Source organism: Oncorhynchus masou, chromosome 27 (assembly GCF_036934945.1).
Source record: "Oncorhynchus masou masou isolate Uvic2021 chromosome 27, UVic_Omas_1.1, whole genome shotgun sequence".
Classification (NCBI taxonomy): Eukaryota; Metazoa; Chordata; class Actinopteri; order Salmoniformes; family Salmonidae; genus Oncorhynchus; species Oncorhynchus masou.
Genome location: NC_088238.1, coordinates 47441623 through 47464952, shown reverse-complemented (window position 1 = coordinate 47464952; position 23330 = coordinate 47441623). Strand labels below are relative to the sequence as shown.

The window sequence follows — 23330 nt, the reverse complement described above, 5'->3', positions numbered from 1 at the left end:
TAAAACCTTTTCCTGAAAAGGTCTGAGATTATATAAATCATAGCAGCACGGGAGCTTCTCCAGGTAACATATAGCAGAGCAGCATGGGAGTCTTGAGTGTCTCACCTTCAGCAGAATGACGTGCTGCACATTTTTGAACATGTCGACATCGATCGCCGAGGGTGCAATGGAAGAACATGTTTCCAGCTGTGAGAAAATGAATAATAAAGAGATTGAAAGAGTAGAATACATGAGTGTATTTTTAGTCATTGAGCTGCCTCACACTGTAATGTATTTTATATGCATGTGTGTATGCATGTGGCGTGTGTGTGTGATCGTGTGTTTGTGTGTGTGTGTGTTAGCGTACATGCCCGCATGTGTGTGTATGTACTATGCCTTTGTGTGCACATGCCTAAATGTGTGTGTGTGTGTGTTTACTTCTGTCTGGGGCTCCAGTGTGTCTCCATGCTCCCTCACTGGTCCCACAGCCATCTGGTTGAGAGCATCTGTGTTCCTGCCCACCAGTCATAACTCAGAGTAAATCACCAATCAGAGTAAATCACACCCAGCTTTCTGCCTGTCTGATACTTATAGCTCATATGAATCACAGAGCTTGTGCCCCAAACGGCATCCCTTCCACTATACAGTGCACTACTTGTTGTCTTAAATGGTTGGACTTTAAAAAATTATGGAAATTTGTTCCAAAATATTCCTACGCATAATAGAGAGATATATGTGGCCGTATGAAATGATTATGTTTAAATCAAATAGTCTATCTGCTTGGGCTTCTTGCGGTCAATTTGCAGTTGACTAATTATTTGTAACTGTGTTCCGGCCCTCTGATCATCCGCTCAAGAAAAAAATCGGCCCAAGCTGAATCTAGTTGATGATCCCTGATGTAGGGAATATTGAGTCAACTGGGACGCAGGCTGAGTCTGTCAACCACACAAGTCTAATTGAGGCTATCAGGTGAGTTAAGTGGTGTGTGTTCCTGCCCGTGTGTCGAGAATCCCTTATTTTGGTCTGATTCATTTGGGCCTGTCTATGTGTGATAACTAGCTGGGTTTTCAATGGATCCTGATTGATAGTAACACAGGTAATAGAAGAAGACATCTTGGAGTATTGAGATGCCCCTTGTGTCTTCACTGATATCAGTTTCCATCAGTCCTTTGTAACACCACAGCTCCCTCTACTGGGCTTTATATGGTGACGCATTAGACTTGAACTAGTCCTTTGCTATTGAAGGGGCTCAGCCACAACAGAGTTTTCCAACTCCAGTCCTCCACTACCCCTAACAGCAAACAACCGAATCAACTTATTGAGGGCTTGATGATTGGTTGACAAGTTGAATCAGGTGAGTTTGTCCTAGGCGACAACAAAAATGTGTATGGTTGGAGGTACTGGATGACTGGAGTTGTGAAACACTGAGCTACAGTATCTATACATTTTTATCCTTGTTAACACTTGGTAAAGATACTTGAAACAATACTTGGTTGGGGGATGGAGATAAGGACTTGGGATATATGTCCCTGTTTCTTCAAATACACCACCTGATGAATATGATCTTGACCTTCGATGGGGCACTTTTAATGATGGAGGAGGCATTCTGGTGACTCCGCCCATACAGAATCTGCCCGTTGATCTGATAGGGGGCAGAAATGTACTTATTACTACTGTCTTCATAGCACTTTATTCAGTTGAATTCGATGCAATACTATTCAATTCAGCAACTGTCATTAAATTTGCTTGCTTCCTCCAAACCTCAGATAATATAGTCAAGACTAAAACTCAACGCAGATCTCAAATCAGAGAGGAGAATCTAAATCAAGTCATATTTGTCTGATTCAGACCATACAACACAGTAATAACCACTGGGCATCGACTCCTGGTTAAGGAACACCCATCTAAAGCATCTGTGACCACTAAGTTACTAATCCAAGCCCCTCACCTCCAACAGTTCATCCCCGACCACAACGCGGCCGTCTTTGCCGGCGGCTCCACTGGGGTCGATCCCGACCACAAACACGCTCATGCGGGAGCGGTCACGGTTGCCAGCCAGGCTAAGGCCCAGGCCAGTCTTCCCCTTCTCCAGCTCAATCATGTGGAGAAGCCCTGGGAGGCTGTCGTACCTCTGACTGATGTTCTCTGTAGAGAACAGTAGATAGATTGAAATGGGTTGAAACACTGACAAATCATACTGATGGACGTGAATACAGTGGAGGGCTTGACTACAACCTGTGTGTGTTGTGTAATTATAATTCACATGTGAAATGATTAAATAGAGCCACATACAGCTATAATGGATAGATTTCTATGTATTTTATAGTATAGCTTTAAACTGGATTTAAGCTGGCTTTTCTTGACTTACTACACTCACAATCCGAACATAAGAATAATGTGACAGAGAAGTCATGAATGGGAATCAAACAAAAGGGTTCAAAGCACAAGGATAACATCAAATGCAAAGTCATAATCAATACAACATCTCACAAGAGTCAAATTATTCTATTACACTCCCTGACTGACAGGCCTCTCTCTCTCTCTCTATCTCTCATCTATGTTGTTCTGGGCTGTATGCCTAAATGCTCCTGTACTAATCTCCCTGACTCACCTCTCTTCAGTCTCCACCTCATTAATCGGATCACCACAGGACACACACGCACACGCACACGCACACACACACACACACACACACACACACACACACACACACACACACACACACACACACACACACACACACACACACACACACACACCAGGGGCCCAGGAGGGACTACACTGCCTGTAATCAGAAGAGCCTGAGGCCCCATCCAGCAACAACCCCTTTCCCTACCCCCTAGGCTAGGGGTATTCAACTCTTACCCTACGAGGTCCGGAGCCTGCTGCTTTTCTGTTCTACCTGATAGTTAACTGCCCCACCTGGTGTCATAGGTCTAAATCAGTGCCTGGTTAGAGGGGAAGAATGAAAAAAAAACACAGTGGAACTGGCTTCGGGGTCCAGAGTTGAGTTTGAAGGCCCAAAGCACTTCATTTTGAATAACTGGATAGGTATAATATCACTGTGCGAGTCTCGTTCACTTGCCTTGGGATCCTAGTAGCAAGACTTACATTGAACTCCATTCCACATCAAGTATCTCATGCAAGCACATTATGGAACAGAGGGGACTGTGAAGAGAATCTGTTGTAAATGTAATGTTGTTTTTTATTGTATATTACTGGCTTAATTGTGCTGGACCCTGGGAAGAGTAGCTGCTGCCTTGGCAGTAACTAATGAGCATCCATAATAAATAAAAATAAAAATACTTAGCTCTTGAAGTGGACTGAAATTGGTGTCGGTAAGAATTTTGGGTGTACCGTTGTGTTCCGGCCTAATTCAAGCACGAGCAAGACCATGATAGCAATGTGGAGGCCCTCTAGTGGCCACTAGGTCCTAGCACATGGGAGCAGGCAAGCCAAAAGGGAAATATCTGAATCCATTGCATAGTCTAGAAACAAACCCTACTTCCTACCCACTGTGCAGTGGATATTTGTGTAAATCTGAAAGGAGTATAAATATGGTAGTAGCTGCACATTGACCTCTTAAGAATTTGTTGGACTGTCCCCTATCAAATCTATCCAGTTCTCCACAAGTGCCTAGGGAGTAGGGGCTTGGGGTTGGGTCTCTGGACTGGGCCCATGGGCTTATTCATTGTGTAATGATCACTAATAGTAATGTGAGAACTCAGATAACATAACTTGGCTTAGCCAACTTCGGTCCTGTCATTAAGGGGGCAGTTGCCCATAATGGCCATGGTTAGGATTAAGAGGAAGGCAAACTGTTCCTGGATCTGTTCATAGAGTCACACTCACTCCATCTGAAGTCAAACTTATCCTCCTCTTCTGTCTGGGACGGTCTGGCGGGAATCTCTGTCAGAGTATCCGTGTCTGTCTCTCCAACGTGGGGAACCACAGGAAGAGAGAGGTGAGGAGTGGTGGACGATGTCTTTCCCGCTTCCCGCTTTGGCGGCTGCCACATCACAGAAGTATCGGGAAAATAGATGTGTTGTGTGGCAAAAAGGCAAATAACAATCGCTTAGTTTCAACATAGCAGGTTTAGCTGACTACAACCTAAAGCTGTATTGTTAAATTCAATCGGTAAAGCAGGTTTTAGTCACTCGTGTGCAGATGGGACACTTGAAAATAATATTACCCTACTTTTTAGGGATTCTTATTTGTTTGTGCCTGTAAGCAAAGTCATAAGCAGTGTATTTCTAGATTCCTTCAATATTCAAGACTGAGTTTAATAACAAATGTTCCTTACTGATAGAATTCAATCCAACCATTGTATATAAACATACCCTTGTAAAACTGACTATCCTACCGATCCTTGACTTCAGCGATGTCATTTACAAAATAGCCTCCAACACTCTACTCAGCAAATTGGATGTAGTCTATCACAGTGCCATCCGTTTTCTCACCAACGCCCCACATACCACCCACCACTGCAACCTGTATGCTCTCATTGGCTGGCCCTCGCTTCATATTCGTCACCAAACCCACTGGCTCCAGGTCATCTATAAGTCTTTGCTAGGTAAAGCCCCGCCTTATCTCAGCTCACTGGCCACCATAGCAGCACCCACCCGTAGCACGTGCTCCAGCAGGTGTATTTCACTGGTCACCCCAAAGCCAACTCCTCCTTTGGCTGCCTTTCCTTCCAGTTCTCTGCTGCCAATGACTGGAATGAACGGCAAAAATCACTGAAGCTGGAGACTTAAATTTCCTTTACTAACTTTACGCATCAGCTATCAGAGCAGCTTACCGATCATTGCATCTGTACATAGCCCATCTGTAAATAGCCCACCCAACTACCTCATCCCCATATTGTTATTTTTTTTTTGCTCCTTTGCACCCCAGTATCTCTACTTGCACATTCATCTTCTTCAAATCTATCACTCCAGTGTTTAATTGCTAAATTGTAATTATTTCGCCACTATGGCCTATTTATTGCCTTACCTCCCTAATCTTACTACATTTGCACACACTGTATATAGCCTTTTCTATTGTGTTATTGACTGTACGTTTGTTTATCCCATGTGTAACTCTGCGTTGTTTGTGTTGAACTGCTTTGCTCTATCTTGGCCAGGTCGCAGTTGTAAATGAGAACTTGTTCTCAACTGGCCTACCCGGTTAAATAAAGGTGAAATAAATAAAAATAAAATACAAATCTGATAATGGATACAAAGGAAAACAATGGATTATTTTGATAAATTTAGTTAAATTCAAATGCATTTTTATTCCGAATCAAACCATTGCATATTTTGGGGATGAATTTGGCAATTTCAATTTCCACATTTTGCAAAAAGATCCAAAATTCAGAAATTTGTATCGATGCTATCTGTAAACAACAAAAGGCAAAAAAAGAAAAAGGTATTCAAACAGGTTTAGTGAAAAGATGCTAGGACAGCATGCATGCATGTAAGGGCTGTCCAGTATGTGTCTCCACATATATTCCATAACACAACCGTACGAGCATACATGGAAATAGAAGGTGAAAAGCACGACAACACTAAGACCCACAAACCTTAAACGGAGTAGGAGTGAAAAGGTTAGTTGGGGAGAGGCGTAGGAATAGTCTACTGTGACACTCAACCTCCTACAAAGAACAGAGAATAGTCAGTGACTTTCTAGGACAGCATCATAGGGAAACTAAAGGCAGAAACTTCACTCCACTGCTATGATGGAGAGTATGAGTGAAGTGCTAGGTCTACTAAAAATCCTAATTTTATGAGCTAAATATGATTCATTACTGCGGACTAAAACTGGATAACTGAAGGGTCATGTGTATGCAATCACACATTCACGCGTTGTGATGGGACCTGAACATTAAAAGTACGATGAACAAAAAAATGTTTCCCAAAGCCCTGCGGAAATTTGGTTTGAGACTTCTACGACAATACAACGTCAAGTTACAGGCATTACCTAAGTATAAAAGACCGTCGCCCAAACACTTTCAAATACAGTACTTGAGCAGTTTGCTTGCTCCGAGCTAAATCCAGAGCACCTCAAGTATTTGAAATGATTTGACATATGTATTTGATGCAGGTTTGAAGGTTGCATAGAGACACTAACCTTGTCACTATTGCGCCGCGCCACTCTCTCCTCGTTGGTGTCCGTGGTTGACGACTGTTATGTACAAGAGAGACGGAGACATGAAAAATACACCATTAGGCATTGTCATCAAATTACATATCAGCAAAGGTTGAACTTACAATGGTGAGACATCATACTGTATTTAAATTGGTGAGGCTTGCATGGTAAATGTCTAAAATGTATAGAATGTACATTCAGCAAAGTAAAATAATCCATATACACTACCGGTCAATGTTTAAGAAAACCTACTCATTCAAGGGTTTTTCTTTATTTTTTTCTATTTTCTACAATGTAGAATAATAGTGAAGTCATTAAAACTATGAAATAACACATATGGAATCATGTAGTGACCAAAACAAGTATTAAATATTAAATATATTTTGATTTGTTTTAGATTCTTCAAATAGCCACCCTTTGCCTTGATGACAGCTTTGCACACGCTTGGCATTCTCTTAACCAGCTTCATGAGGTAGTCACCTGGAATGCATTTTAATTAAAAGGTGTGCCTTCTTAAAAGTTAATTTGTGGAATTTCTTTCCTTCTTAATGCGTTTGAGCCAATCAGCTGTGTTGTGACAAGGGTATGAGTGGTATACAGAAGATAGCACTATTTGGTAAAAGACAAAGTCCATATCATGGCAAGATCAGCTCAAATAAGCAAAGAGAAACGACTGTCCATCATTACTTTACGACATGAAGGTCAGTCAATACGGAAAATGTTAAGAACTTTGAATGTTTCTCCATGTGCAGTCGCAAAAACCATCAAGCGCTATGATGAAACTAGCTCTCATGAGGACCGCCACAGGAATGGAAGACCCAGAGTTACCTCTGTGGCAGAGGATAAGTTCATTAAAGTTACCAGCCTCAGAAATTGCAGCCCAAATAAATGCTTCACAGAGTTCAAGTAACAGACACATCTCAACATCAACTGTTCAGAGAAGACTGTGTGAATCAGGCCTTCATGGTCGAATTGCTGCAAAGAAACCACTACTAAAGGAAACCAATAAGAAATAGAGACTTGCTTGGGCCAGGAAATATGTCCTTTGGTCTGGAGTCCAAATTTGAGATTTTTGGTTCCAACAGCCGTGTCCTTGTGAGATGTGGTGTGGGTGAACGGATGATCTCTGCATGTGTATTTCCCACCGTAAAGCATGGAGGAGGTGGTGTTATGGTGTGGGGGTGCTTTACTGGTGACAGTGTCTGTGATTTATTTAGAACTCAAGGCACACTTAACCAGCATTGCTAACACAGAATTATGCAGCGATACGACTTCCCATCTGGTCTGGGCTTAATGGAACTATCATTTGTTTTTCAACAGGACAATGACCCAACACACCTCCGGGCTGTGTAAGGGCTATTTTACCAAGAAGGAGAGTGATGGAGTGCTGCATCAGATGACCTGGCCTCCACAATCCCCCGACCTCAACCAAACTGAGATGGTTTGGGATGAGTTGGACCGCAGACAGAAGGAAAAGCAGCCAACAAGTGCTCAGCATATGTCGGAACTCCTCCAAGACTGTTGGAAAAGCATTCCAGGTGAAGCTGGTTGAGAGAATGCCAAGAGTGTGCAAAGCTGTCATCAAGGCAAAGGGTGGCTATTTGAAGAATCTGAAATATAAAATATATTTTTTATCTGTTTAACACTTTTTTGGTTACTACATGATTCAATATGTGTTATTTTGTAGTTTTGATATCTTCACTATTATTATACAATGTAGAAAATATAAAAATAATAAGAAAAACCCTTGAATGAGTAGGTGTTCTAAAACTTTTGACTGGTAGTGTATATTAAAAACATTTGTTTGAATATAACAAAAAAAGTAGCCTGAGCAAAATATCAGTGTTTTTTTTTTCACGAGTTGTGATTGTATAAGCTTGGCTACACTAGAGTATTGATTACCCTTTGTCAGAGTAGTTACTGTACACGTTACACATAGAGAAAACTAAAACGATGCGTCCAGTGAGGTAGGCAGGCCGGTAATCGATATTCCACCCAAGCCTGACCACCTCTCAACCAGGAGCTGACTTAATATATTCTGCCTGCCAGCCAGAAACCACAACAGCAACATGGCAGTGAACCTTGTGGTTTGGGGTACTGAACATATTGGCTATTATGTTATTTTAGCATTTCCTCTTCCTTAATTCTTTCTCAGTTCACAAAACTTTATGAGCTGGTATCCCAGGCAGGCACATCTATTCCTGGACTCAAAAGGATTTTCAACGGTGATTTTCCACTGAGCATCCTTTTGAGTTCATTAGTAGAATTAATCTGGGTCCGGGAAACTGGGACAAAAATAAACTCTTTTACACTGAGAGAGTATATTATACACTGTAGGATTGACCACCCAAAAGCAGACCTTGAGCAGCAAAAGGAGGAAAAAGCAATCAGTCTAAATGAAGTAAGATTGGGCACTGACAACATTTTTATCAAAGGCTCTCATGGAAAGAAGGGAATTTGGAGGCTCAAAATTTGAAACACCAAGACAATTTAGGCTCAATAGTAAAAACACCTCTGTAGTTCTTCAAATGATTCCAAAAATAAGTGACTGGTAATAAATGTCCTCGAGGAGACCAGTTTTTTAAAGAAAATCAAAGTTGAGCTCTTTCTTAGAAGCCAAACAACAAATGTTTCTGAGAATCCTCAAGGGTGCTTTTGGATTATTCACTAGTGACAGAGAAGTGTAGAAGGCTATAAAGGGGAAACTGCTAGGAAGCATCATTACGATCTGTAGGTGGGCCCCAACGGCACCATTTAAAAGGGCAAGAGCATAGCAGTTAACCTTTGCAGCATATAACGTTTACCCTGGATGCAACCCGATTCCAATTTTTTATTGGGTATCTTTTTTTTGCACACACATACATACAGTAGTCTATAAGCAAGTCTGTGAAAACTTCTGAATGGAGAGATAAAGCAACATAGACTCCACTGATGTGCAAAGAAAAAGAGGAAGAAAGATAACCGAGAGAGAGTGAGAGAGAGGGTGAGACAGAGAAGGTGAGAGAGAGTGAGAGAGGGAGAGAGAGGGTGAGAGAGAGGTGGGAGAGAGTGAGAGAGAGATTACCTGGCACATGTGATGAGGCAAGCGTTTTAAAGCGGTGCTGTACTCTATGACTGGTGATGAAGTGGGGCTATAGCGGGACTTGGGCTGAGGAAGAGGTGCATGCTGGACTGGTTAGTGGAAGGTTGCAGAAAAGGTCTGTAAAGCTTTAACCATGCATGCAAATTGATGATTGTGAGTTGTATGTCAATATACACAATATACACAATTTATTAGGTACACCACCCCATTCACGAAAATGGTTTGCTCCTACAGACAGTGAGTCAATTGGCCGTGGCTAGCTATATAAAGCAGGCAGACAGGCATTCAGTTACTGTTTGATTGAATGTTATAATGGGCAAAATGAGTGACCTTAAGTGACTTTGAGCGTGGTATGATCGTAGGTGGCAGGCGCGCCAATTCGACTATCTCAGAAACGTCCGGCCTCCTAGGCTTTTCACGCACGACAGTGTCTCGGGTTTACAGAGAAAAACAGGCAAATACCAGTGTAGTACAACAGTGCTGCGCAGAACGTCATCTTGGAATGCACAACTCATCTTTCCTTATCACGGATGGGCTAATGCAGCAGACAAACAACACCGGGTTCCACTCATATCAGCTAAAAATAAGAAGTGGCTCCAGTGGGCATACGACCAAACACTGGACAATTGAGGAGTGCAAAAACATTGCCTGCTCCAATGAATCCCAGTTCCTGTTGTGTCATGCTGATGTCAGAGTCAGGATTTGGAGTAAGCAGCATGATTTCATGGCCCCATCCTGCTTGGTGTAAACGGTACAGGCTGGTGACGGTGGTGTGATGGTGTGGGGAAGGTTTTCCTGGAATATGTTAGGTCCCTAGATACTAATTGAGCAACATTTGAACACTACACTATGTAGAATCCATGCCCCGAATAATTCAGGCTGTCCTGGAGGCAAAGATGGGTCCGACCCGGTACTAATAATTTGTCCACTGTGTCAGGATTTGGCCAGGGTTGCTCCGGTTTTTGGTCACTAGATACCCCCATTGTGCTTTTTGACCTTTTGCTTTCCCTTGATCCCCATTATTATTTGCACCTGTGCCTCGTTTCCCCTGATTGTATTTAAACCCTTAGTTTCCCTCAGTTCTTTGCTCTGTGTTTGTATGTTAGCACCCAGCCCTAGTATTCTGTGTACTCTTGTTGATCCCGGTGGACGCTCTTGTGGAATTCTGTTTTTTGTTCTTGTTTATTTATTTTTGAGTATCTTTTGAGGCTTTTTATGCTTTACCTACCACCTTGTGGATTTACCTTTTTGTCTTGGAGGATTACCTTGTGGATTACCTTGTTCTTGTGGAATTCCTTTTGAGGTTGTGGAGTTACATGTTTTCCTGAAGGACTTCACTTTTTACTTTATTAAATACACCGTCTCAAGTACTGCTGTGTCTGCCTCATCTTCTGGGTTCTGCTGACTATTCGTGGCTCAGTTGGTTAAGTGACTGGTTCTCACTCCGGAGACCCGGGTTCGTAACCGGGTCCTGACACACTGAGTGTATGTCGGCGATTGCAAACCTTGTAGCAATTCCAGTAGGATATTAGTTAGTCATGCTAATGGTGCTTTCAAACCAATCAAGATTATGCAGCAAAAATACAGTCAGTCTAATGTTTTGTCATTCTGTTGAACTTTTAATTAAATGGTTCGGACAAGGAATCTGTCAATTAATTGAATGTAAGCAAACGTTTTTCTCCCACTTGAAATCCGTCCTCTCACAAAGCGCACTCTCGGGTGTGAAAGCACCTTAATAGCCAGTCATGCTTTTGAAGCCATGTCACAGATATAGATACTGTAGCTACTGTAGTCTTTGTTGGATAAGGGATGGTTAAGTAGCTTTTAGAATGGGATAATTAATGGTGACAGATTAGGAAATCTCCATCAACAAAACAAAGGAGATGATTGTGGACTTCAGGAAACAGCAGAAGGACCAACCTGCTATCCACATCAAAGGGACAGCAGTGAAAAGGTTCCTAGGTGTACACATCACATACAAACTGAAATGGTCCACCCACGCAGACAGTGTGGAGAAGAAGGCGCAACGTCGCCTCTTCAACCTCAGGATGCTGAAGAAATTTGGCACTTCACCCAAAACCCTGACAAACTTTTACAAATGCACAATCGAGAGCATCCTGTCGGGCTGTATCACAGAGGGTGCATCCTGTCGGGCTCAACCGCAAAGCTCTCCAGAGGGTGGTGCAGTCTGTACAACGCATCACCGGGGGCAAACTACCTGCCCTCCATGACACCTACAGCACCCGATGTCACCGGAAGGCCAAAAAGATCATCAAGGGCATCAACCACCCGAGCCACTGCCTGTTCACACCGCTATCATCCAGAAAGCGAGGTCAGTACAGGTGCATCAAAGCTGGGACCAAGAGACTGAAAAACAGCTTCTATCTCAAGGCCATCAGAGTGCTTAACAGCAATCACTAACTCAGAGAGGCTGCTGCCTACATTGAGACACAATCACTGGCCACTTTAATAAATGGATCACTAGTCACTTTATACAATGCCACTCTAAATAATGCCACTTTAATAATGTACATATCTTACACTACTCATATCACATGTACTGTATATACTGTATTTTATACCGTCTATTGTATCTTGCCTATGCCGCTCAGGCATCGCTCATCCATATACTTACATCCATATACTTATACTTACATGTACATATTCTCATTCACCCCTTTAGATTTGTGTGTATTAGGTTGTTGTTGGGGAATTGTTAGATTACTTGTTAGATATTACTGCACTGTTGGAACTAGAAGCACAAGCATTTCGCTACACTCGCATTAACATCTGCTAACCATTTTTTTGTGTATGTAACAAATAAAATTTGATTTGATTTTGATTTGAAATTAAGTATTGTTGTTGAAAGACATTAACCACACAGCCAGCATGCTAACACGGGGAGCTAGGAACACTTAGCTAGCATGCTATCACAGTAAGATAACATGCTAGCATGCTAACACAGGGAGCTAGGACCACTTAACTAGAATGCTATGACAGTAAGCTAGCATCCTAACATAAGGAGCTAGGACCACTTGGCTAGAATGCTGTCACAGTAAACTAGCATGTTAGCAGGCTAACACAAGGAGCTAGAGGGCTCACCCTGGGCCTGTGGACGATACTCTGGACCAGGAACACTACAGGGTTTCCTGCCCTGCGGATGGCCTCCACAGCCTGCTCGTGACTGGCATCACTCAGGTCCACACCGTCCACCTGATACATTACAAAGAAACAAACAAGTAATTCATAGGTTATTACTGAGCAATTACCATTTCGCCATGTTAAAGTAAATGCATGCTAATCTCTATAGTGTGAAATAGTATTGATTGGTGTACCTCAACAATCCTATCTCCAGTCTTCAGGGTTCCATTGCGGCCGGCGGGGCTGTCCGCCATGATATGTTTGATGAAGATGCCCCGCATCACCTCGCCGTTAGTAAGGCGACTGCCCATCCCTCTGCCCCCCACAATGCTGATGCCAAGGGACTTGCCCGCTTCTCTTTTGAGCTCCACCCTGAGCGAGGCAACACACATTGTAAAATATATTTTTAAAGGGTACTGTATTGTGCCACTTCTTGGGACAGGGTTGGGGTTGTTATGATTTCATTTATTTGCATACAAAGTCAAAATAAGAAGTGACATTGAGTGAGGAAATGGGTTATGTAAAAATCTCACCTATTGAATACAGATTCAGGGAAGTACAACAGTACAGAAGGTTCAACAATTGAGAATGGAAACAATTGGGGCATTGTGGCGAGTCGGTAAATTAGGTAGACTGGATATGATTCTCAGTCATTTAGATTAGGGAACTGTGTCAGTTCTGCAAATTGGCTAAATTTCTATCTGTGACATTCTAAACGTTGAAGCTCATTGAGTTAGCCGAAGCTATCAATAACCCTACTCCTGGAGTGCTACAGTGCTTGCTGATTTCCTCTTCTAGATATATATGCAGGCGCTAGCTCAGTTCCAAAGCGGTATAACTAATGCTTGCTGTCCAAACACTGCTTATTACTTATTTAACCAATCAGCTTTTTTTCCTTAACATTAAAGTTGGAAAGACGGTGCACCCCCCATCTTTAGTGAATAGTGAAAGCCTTCAATGGCGCTGCCCATGCTAAAACAGGCTTTGTGCCAAGGGCATGTTGTTTGTTCAACTCTATGTTCTGGTCCAAGCCAAAGTCCAACTTCCTACTCACTTCATAGGCTGGTTCCAGTTACTGAAGGTGGCGGTCTGTAACTCGCTCTCCTCTCCCTCTCCATCCTCCCGCTCAGGAAGTTCTGGGATTCCTCTTCTGCAAAGAGACAAACAATTGTAAACCTGGTGGTTTGTTCATCGACTTGTTTTGTATGGAGTTAAACAAAATAATGTTGTGAAAAGCTGGTCTATGCTGGAAAACAAAAGCATATACTTTTACTTAAGGCATCGTTATGAAAACACTTTCTATAAATGCATGGCTTCTATAAAGTTTTATTAAGTTTGAGCTTACATTGGGGCCGGAAGTGCATCAGAGCAGATGTCATCTTTAGGCTGCTCCAGGCTAGTCTTATACTCCTCCAGATACTCCACAGGGACATAGGTAATGCTGAGAACACACACACACCAATGAGCATCAGCACTCCTCCGAACAACAAACCTGACCAAGATTTGTCATCATCACTGCAAATACCCCCAAAATATATAACCTGCCCATAAACATATGACACGGGAGTTCAACCTTGTGTGCAAGCATGTCAGAATTCATCATTAGGGATGATATGATCGTTTAACAAAGCATTCAAGTGGAAGTGCCTGCATTCATATGCAACCCGATATGTCAGAATGAGCCTTTTTACAAAACAGCCTTTTATTTATTCACCAATTTACATTGTTCTCCTCCCCGTCCAATTTACCTCTGAGGCCCTCTGAGATTGCAGGAGGGAAAGGAATGAGCTCTGTAAATTTCTCCGGCAATGATTTCTGCCTATCATGAGCCCAAGGTGAGCCATCAATGAATAATGTAGTGAGCCGTCAATGGATTGAGTGTGGGAATTCTTTCCAAAATAATGTCATTGAGTTTTGAAGGGAACATCAATTGAAACAGCAATTCTTATTTTACTGGAACAGTAGAGAACGTTCAAACTATTAAGAATCGAGGGAAAGGGAGTAGAAAAGCGCATAAGTCCGCTTTGGCAAGCCAGGTTTCAAGCAATTAATCATCCGTAGTTGATTCTAAAGCACACACACACACATTTGAGTGAAGATGACAGATCTAACAATGATGGGATGACTCATACTTCAACATTAGGACATGCAGACACGGAGGTACTTGAATCCCTGTTCATTCAAACAGCAATTCAAATGCCTCCAAAAAACAGATGAAGGAAGAAATAAGTGAATTAGTGTGTGATGGGGTGGATACAGCACAGAGGAAAAAGTGCAAAAATCAATGGTTATCACCCCACACAAATGGACCTGCATGCCCAGTAGTCAACGAGAGGCATGCCAATGAAGTGTTAAGGATGAAGTGTTAAGGATGAAGTGTTACGGATGAAGTGTTAAGGATGAAGTGTTAAAAACTCATGGTTAGTGGTGCAGTCCAGTGAGAGACTTTTCCAGACACATTGACTTGTGTGTTGGGACGGCGGTCAATGTGCTGTATGTAGCCTATACGATGATCTAATCTAGTGAACTGTAAACTCCACAGATGTCCACATTATTTGATTATTAATGAGTAAGTGGTAACAGTGCATTTAGCGAAGAAATCTGTAAAAAAAAATGAACAGTTCAGATTAATGTTTGTGTATGGTTGATTTAAACTTTGGTGGATTTACAGTATGGTTGATTTACAGTATGGTTGATTTACAGTATGGTTGATTTCCACTATGGTTGATTTACAGTATGGTTGATTTACAGTATGGTTGATATACTGTATGGTTGATTTAAACTATTGTTGATATACACTATGGTTGATATACAGTATGGTTGATTTACAGTATGGTTGATTTAAGCTAGGGTTGATATACAGTATGGTTGATATACAGTATGGTTGATTTATACTAGGGTTGATATACAGTATGTTTGATTTACACTATGGTTGATATACAGTATGGTTGATTTACAGTATGGTTGATATACAGTATGGTTGATTTAAAATAGGGTTGATTTAAACTATGGTTGAATTACAGTATGGTTGACTTACATTATGGTTGATATACACTATGGTTGATTTAATCTATGGTTGATATACAGTATGGTTGATTTAAAATATGGTTGATTTACAGTATGTTTGATTTACATTATGGTTGATATACAGTATGGTTGACTTACATTATGGTTGATATACACTATGATTGATTTACATTATGGTTGATATACAGTATGGTTGATTTAAAATATGGTTGATTTACAGTATGTTTGATTTACACTATGGTTGATATACAGCATGGTTGATATACACTATGGTTGATTTAAACTATGGTTGATATACAGTATGGTTGATTTAAACTATGGTTGATTTACATTATGGTTGATATACAGTATGGTTGATTTACATTATGGTTGATATACAGTATGGTGGATTTACACTATGGTTGATTTAGAATATGGTTGATATACAGTATGTTTGATTTACATTATGGTTGATATACAGTATGGTTGATTTACATTATGGTTGATATACAGTATGGTTGATATACAGTATGGTTGATATACACTATGGTTGATATACAGTATGGTTGATTTAAACTATGGTTGATATACAGTATGGTTGATATACACTATGGTTGATATACAGTATAGTTGTTTTAAACTATGGTTGATTTACAGTATGGTTGATATACACTATGGTTGATATACAGTATGGTTGATTTAAACTATGGTTGATTTACAGTATGGTTGATTTAAACTAGGGTTGATATACAGTATGGTTGATTTACATTATGGTTGATTTACAGTATAATGGATTTACACTATGGTTGATATACAGTATGGTTGATTTAAACTAGGGTTGATATACACTATGGTTGATTTACAGTATGGTTGATTTAAACTAGGGTTGATATACAGTATGGTTGATTTACATTATGGTTGATATACAGTATGGTTGATTTACAGTATGGTTGATATACACTATGGTTGATTTACATTAAGGTTGATATACAGTATGGTTGATTTACAGTATGGTTGATTTACATTATGGTTGATATACAGTATGGTTGATATACATTATGGTTGATATACAGTATGGTTGATATACAGTATAGTTGGTTTACATTATGGTTGATATACAGTATGGTTGATTTACATTATGGTTGATTTACATTATGTTTGATATACACTATGGTTGATTTACATTATGGTTGATATACACTATGGTTGATATACACTATGGTTGATATACAGCATGGTTGATTTACATTATGGTTGATATACAGTATGGTGGATTTACACTATGGTTGATTTACATTATGGTTGATATACAGTATGGTTGATTTACATTATGGTTGATATACAGTATGGTTGATTTACATTATGGTTGATTTACATTATGGTTGATTTACATTATGGTTGATATACAGTATGGTTGATTTACATTATGTTTGATATACACTATGGTTGATTTAAACTATGGTTGGTTGATATACAGTATGGTTGATTTAAACTATGGTTGATATACAGTATGGTTGATTTAAACTATGGTTGATTTACATTATGGTTGATATACAGTATGGTTGATTTACATTATGGTTGATATACAGTATGGTGGATTTACACTATGGTTGATTTAGAATATGGTTGATATACAGTATGGTTGATTTACATTATGGTTGATATACAGTATGGTTGATTTACATTATGGTTGATATACAGTATGGTTGATATACAGTATGGTTGATATACACTATGGTTGATATACAGTATGGTTGATTTAAACTATGGTTGATATACAGTATGGTTGATATACACTATGGTTGATATACAGTATAGTTGATTTAAACTATGGTTGATTTACAGTATGGTTGATATACACTATGGTTGATATACAGTATGGTTGATTTAAACTATGGTTGATTTACAGTATGGTTGATTTAAACTAGGGTTGATATACAGTATGGTTGATTTACATTATGGTTGATATACAGTATGGTGGATTTACACTATGGTTGATATACAGTATGGTTGATTTACATTATGGTTGATATACAGTATGGTGGATTTACACTATGGTTGATATACAGTATGGTTGATTTACATTATGGTTGATATACAGTATGGTGGATTTACACTATGGTTGATATACAGTATGGTTGATTTACATTATGGTTGATTTACATTATGGTTGATATACAGTATGGTTGATTTACATTATGGTTGATATACAGTATGGTTGATTTACATTATGGTTGATATACAGTATGGTGGATTTACACTATGGTTGATTTACATTATGGTTGATATACAGTATGGTTGATTTACATTATGGTTGATATACAGTATGGTTGATTTACCGTATGGTTGGTTTACAGTATGGTTGGTTTACAGTATGGTTGATATACACTATGGTTGATTTACAGTATGGTTGATATACACTATGGTTGATTTACAGTATTCTTGGTATACAGTATGGTTGGTTTACAGTATGGTTGATTTACACTATGGTTGATATACAGTATGGTTGATTTACAGTATGGTTGACTTTCAGCATGTGTTGTAATGTCTAGATCTGGATCAAACTCCCTTCCATGGACAGGTGATGAGATTCGGGTGAGGAAGTGAGAAAATGTGGACAGAGAGGAAACAAAGTGGTAGATTTCGGTTGCAGACCCGTCGGCGTGGGAGTTAGCGGTACTCACACATAAAAGGGGAACAGATCTTCCTCTGGGGCACAAGCAGATCTAGAAGGTGAAGAGGAAGTTATGCACCGTGGCTAACATACTGGAATGTACTGACATGTTTAGCGTTAATCAAGCAAGACTTGAGATACCGAAAATGATGGTGCCCCAGACTTAATGTAGCATCCCTCGAATGCATGGAGAGAATATAATTTAGGAATGTAAAAGGCCTTAGTGAGTTGTTCAAATTTCACCATTGAGCATCTTGTGCTAGGAGTCCAACTGCTGTAGGAAGCTTTACCATATGACTGGAAGTCCTACCTTCATGTAGCCTAGAGTATTCAATTGGTGGTGTTCATCAGAAATGTATGTACGGAAGCCTACATGCTATCATACTTTGGATGGCACACCTTTTAAGGGATATTAAGGTGGTCTCTATGACTCACAACACTGGATGACAATGACATTGCCCACTATCGACCTGGCTAAAAGAAAACTGTGAGCTCCTTAACACAATTTCTACTACATTATAATGTTTACTGCATGGTTCATAAACAGGTGTTGTATGTATTTGTTTATTTATTATGTTTGCTTATTTATTTGTTTATTTGGATCCCCATCAGCTTTTGCAGAAGCAGCAGCTACTCTTCCTGTGGTCCACAAAAAACCCAAAGCCCAAGTAACAAAACACTGGCACACTGACAGAAAAGTCACACCAGTTTGTGAGGTATGTGTATTAGGCATCAGTTCAATTAAATGTGTGTTTGGATGGTTTGGGAAAACAGTTAGCTTTTGTATGGGAGATGTAAAAGGAGAAATAAAACTGTTTCTACGAGAGATGCAGAACAAATAAGCCTTAATGGGATCATTGGGAGCAATTTACCCAAATGCCATACACTACAAAGCTTCACTTGATCATAATTGTACACATAAGCTATAGAAAAGCGAGCAAATCATTCAGAAAACAAAAAGTAAAAGGACCATATTTGTTCAAGACGCATTTATTTAGTGTGATGTCAGGTGACATTTATCTGACTCTATAGTGGTGTGTCGATGTACAGCACCAGTCAAAAGTTTGGACACACCTAGTCATTCAAGGGTTTTTCATTATTTTTACTATTTTCTACATTGTAGAATAATAGTGAAGACATCAAAACTATGAAATAACACATATGGAATCATGTTGTAACCAAACAAATTGTTAAACAAATCAAAATATATTTTATATTTGACATTCTTCAATGGAGCCACCCATTGCCTTGATGACAGCTTTCCACACTCTTGGCATTCTCTCAACCAGCTTCATGAGGTAGTCACCTGGAATGCATTTCAACTAACAGGTGTGCATTGTTAAAAGTTATTTTGTGGAATTTCTTTCCTTCTTAATAACCTCTTACATCTATGGGGGCGCTATTTCATTATTGGATAAAAAAACGTGACCGTTTTAAGCGCAATATTTTGTCACATAAAGATGCTCGACTATGCATATAATTGACAGCTTTGGAAAGAGAACACTCTGACGTTTCCAAAACTGCAAAGATATTGTCTGTGAGTGCCCCAGAACTGATGCTACAGGCGAAACCAAGATGAAACTTCCAACAGGAAATGAGCAGGATTTTTGAGGCTCTGTTTTTCATTGTCTCCTTATATGGCTGTGAATGCGCAAGGAATGAGCCTGCCCGATCTATCGTTTCCCCAAGGTGTCTGCAGCATTGTGACGTATTTGTAGGCATATCATTGGAAGATTGACCATAAGAGACTACATTTGCCAGGTGTCTGCCCGGTGTCCTCCGTCGAAATTGGTGCGTCATCTTCAGCTGCACGTCTTTTTCCAAGCGATTCAGAGGAGAAAGTAGACATCCACGAACGATATATCAATGAAGAGATATGTGAAAAACACATTGAGGATTGATTCTAAACAGCGTTTGCCGTGTTTCAGTCGATATTATGGAGTTAATTTGGAAAACAGGTACCCAAACGTGATGTACAAAACGGAGCGATTTCTCCTACACAAAGAATCTTTCAGGAAAAACTGAACATTTGCTATGTAACTGAGTCTCCTCATTGAAAACATCCGAAGTTCTTCAAAGGTAAATGATTTTATTTGAATCCTTTTCTGGTTTTTGTGCAAATGTTGCCCGCTAAATGCTACGCTAGCTATCAATACTCTTACACAAATGCTTGTTTTGCTACGGTTCAAAAGCATATTTTGAAAATCTGAGATGACAGTGTTGTTAAGAAAAGGCTAAGCTTGAGAGCTAGCACATTCATTTCATTTCATTTGCGATTTTCATAAATAGTTAACGTTACGTTATGCTAATGAGCTTGAGGCTATAACTGGATACAGGTTTTATTCATAGCCAAACTTGAACAAAACGGAGCGATTTGTCCTACACAAATAATATTTTTTGAAAAACTGAACATTTGCTATCTAACTGAGAGTCTCCTCATTGAAAACATCTGAAGTTCTTCAAAGGTAAATGATTTTATTTGAATGGTTTTCTTGTTTTTGTGAAAATGTTGCTGGCTGAATTCTAGTTCAAATGCTTGTTTAGCTATGGTTGAAAAGCATATTTTGAAAAACCTAGATGACAGTGTTGTTAACAAAAGTCTAAGCTTGAGAGCAAATATATTTATTTCATTTCATTTGCGATTTTCATGAATAGTTAACGTTGCGTTATGCTAATGAGCTTGAGGTTATACATAGGATCCCGGATCCGGGATTGCTCGATGCAAGAAGTTAATGCGCTTGAGCCAATCAGTTGTGTTGTGACAAGGTAGGGGTGGTGTACAGAAGATAGCTATATTTGAAAAAAAAATAACAAGTTCATATTATGGCAAGAACAGTTGAAATAAGCTAATAGAAACGACAGTCCATCATTACTTTAAGACATGAAGGTCAGTCAATTCGTAAAATTTCAAGAACTTTTCAAGTTTCTTCAAGTGCAGTCATAAAAACCATCAAGCGGTATGAAACTGAATGATGAAACTGGCTCTCATAAGGATCGCCACAGGAAAGGAATACCCAGAGTTACATCTGCTGCAGAGGATAAGTTCATTAGAGTTAACCGCACCTCAGATTGCAGCCCAAATAAATGCTTCACAGAGTAACAGACCCATCTCAAAATCAACTGTTCAGAGGAAACTGTTTGAATCAGGCCTTCATGGTGGAATTGCTGCAGAGAAACCACTACTAAAGGACACCAATAATAAGAAGAGCCCGCTTGGGCCAAGAAATACGAGCAATAGACATTAAACCAGAGGAAATCTGACCTTTCGTCTGATGAGTCCAAATTTGAGATTTTTGATTCCAACCGCTGTGTATTTGTGAGAGGCAGTGTAGGTGAACCGATGATCTCAGCATGTAAGGTTCCCACCATGAAGCATGGAGGAGGAGGTGTGATGGTGCTTTGCTAGCGACACTGTCAGTGATTAATTTTGAATTCAAGGCCAACTTAACCAGCATGGCTACCACAGCATTCTGCAGTGATACGCCATCCCATCTGGTTTGAACTTAGTGGTACTATAATTTGTTTTCAACAGGACAATTACCCAAAATACACCACCAGGCTGTGTAAGTGCTATTTGACCAAAGACAGTGATGGAGTGCTGCATCAGATGACCTTGCCTCCACAATCACCGGACCTCAACCCAATTGAGTTGGACTGCAGAGTGAAGGAAAGGAAAGCAGTGCAAACAAGTGCTCAGCATATGTGGGAACTCCTTCAAGACTGTTGGAAAAGCATTTCTCATGAAGCTGGTTTGGAGAGAATGCCAAGAGTGTGCAGAGCTGTCATCAAGGAAAATGGTGGCTACTTTAAATAATCTAAAATATACAATATATTTTGATTTGTTTAACACTTTTTTTGGTTACTATATGATTCCATTTGTGTTATTTCATAGTTTTGATGTCTTCACTATTATTCTACAATGTAGAAAATAGTAAAAATAAAGAAAATCCCTTGAATGAGTAGGTGTGTCCACACTTTTGACTGGTACTATATGTTTGTAGAGAGGAGAAAGTTTGGGGTTTTGGTCTCCACAATATTATCCTCTGACTTTACATTGTAATAGAAAAGGAGTGTGTATCAATGTGTAGGGATTCTAGGGAGAATATATTTGTGGTGAAATCTGCACTCTTTGTGTTGGAAGTAGGTGGATATTTTAATGAAGGCCTATAGTGAAACCATATAAAACAGGTTTCCATGGACAAGGTATAAAAACACTGAACATGTTGCCCAAGCCCAGGTCCTTACCCCAAGTCTGGCCCGATGAGGGAGTGTCTCCGGAGCATGGCGCGGGCCTGGGTGTTAGTCAGGTTGGCCATGGACTCGCCGTTGATGACTAGGATTAGGTCCCCCACTCCCAGACGGCCGTCTCGGCTGATGGAACCTCCGTGGATGATGCTGCGGATGTACATCCCCAAGCCATCCTTGATTGTGCTCACAGTCATTCCTGTAAGGATGACAGTGACAAAATGCACAACATTTCCAAATACCTGGAACCTACAGTATAGGAAAAACGCTTACCCACAATTATGTGTCAAATGTGTTCAAGCCTGATTCATAGCTGAGGCCCCTACGCTCCACTTGGAGCTAAACGCAATAAGCCAAGTAAGTTACTTCCTTTTTTTTTACATGAAATACAAATACTCCAAATGAACTGAAATACAACACATTTAATAAGTAATATCCGACAACCCTGACAGATATAAAGCATATAAAAGCATAATCAGATATTTTGCTAATTTAAATACAATTATGGTACTGTATGTAAGGAGGAAAGACTGATAAAGTGAAGGCTGTTCTCTATACAACAATTACTCATCAATATACAACATATTGCCAAAGAAATAATACAAACCGAGACTGGAGTTGCCCTTGACAACAGTGATTGTTCTTTCAAAATGACTCCCAGTGATTATAACCTCATCCCCTTCCTCTTTGGACTGCTTTACAGATGGCTCATCCCCCTTGAGAATAACGATTCAATAAAAAGTTTTCATGAAACAAATTCAAAAATATTTCTTTGGAGGAAGTTTAAGTACAGCATTTAAAAATGAATAATAGTGACAGAATGAAATTGAGGTCATCTAAACTACCAGGGAGGTTAGGTGGAAACGATTAGTGAGGGCCAGGGAATCAAACATACAAAGTAAGGAAGGGATTCATCTTTAAATAAATATTTTCTGTGATGCCATTACCTTAGGAAAGTAAGTAATACCTAGGAATGTGATTCTAGTAAAAAGTAGAATGTTTCAAACTGGTTGGGTTATCATTATTCTCGATTATTCCCAATTTCACATTGGCCTGTGATCAGTCCAGTGCATT

At 39.9% G+C, this 23330-nt stretch overlaps 1 protein-coding gene across 4 annotated transcripts in view; it reads right to left on the bottom strand.

The window, feature by feature from the left end:
• Positions 1-23330, bottom strand: part of LOC135516326 (multiple PDZ domain protein-like) — a 74302-nt gene that overhangs the window by 16397 nt on the left and 34575 nt on the right. For 3 of the 4 annotated variants that reach the window (XM_064940512.1, XM_064940515.1, XM_064940514.1), the window contains 13 exons: positions 22864-22972; positions 22257-22455; positions 18022-18063; positions 13677-13772; positions 13386-13481; positions 12526-12703; positions 12293-12403; positions 6091-6144; positions 3832-3988; positions 1928-2124; positions 1530-1621; positions 418-493; positions 106-186 (listed from right to left, as the gene is read on the bottom strand). In XM_064940512.1, coding sequence (XP_064796584.1) covers positions 106-186; positions 418-493; positions 1530-1621; positions 1928-2124; positions 3832-3988; positions 6091-6144; positions 12293-12403; positions 12526-12703; positions 13386-13481; positions 13677-13772; positions 18022-18063; positions 22257-22455; positions 22864-22972 — 1488 coding nt within the window. The remainder of the gene's footprint in view (positions 1-105; positions 187-417; positions 494-1529; positions 1622-1927; positions 2125-3831; positions 3989-6090; positions 6145-12292; positions 12404-12525; positions 12704-13385; positions 13482-13676; positions 13773-18021; positions 18064-22256; positions 22456-22863; positions 22973-23330) is intronic. The other variant, XM_064940513.1, reaches the window with a different exon arrangement.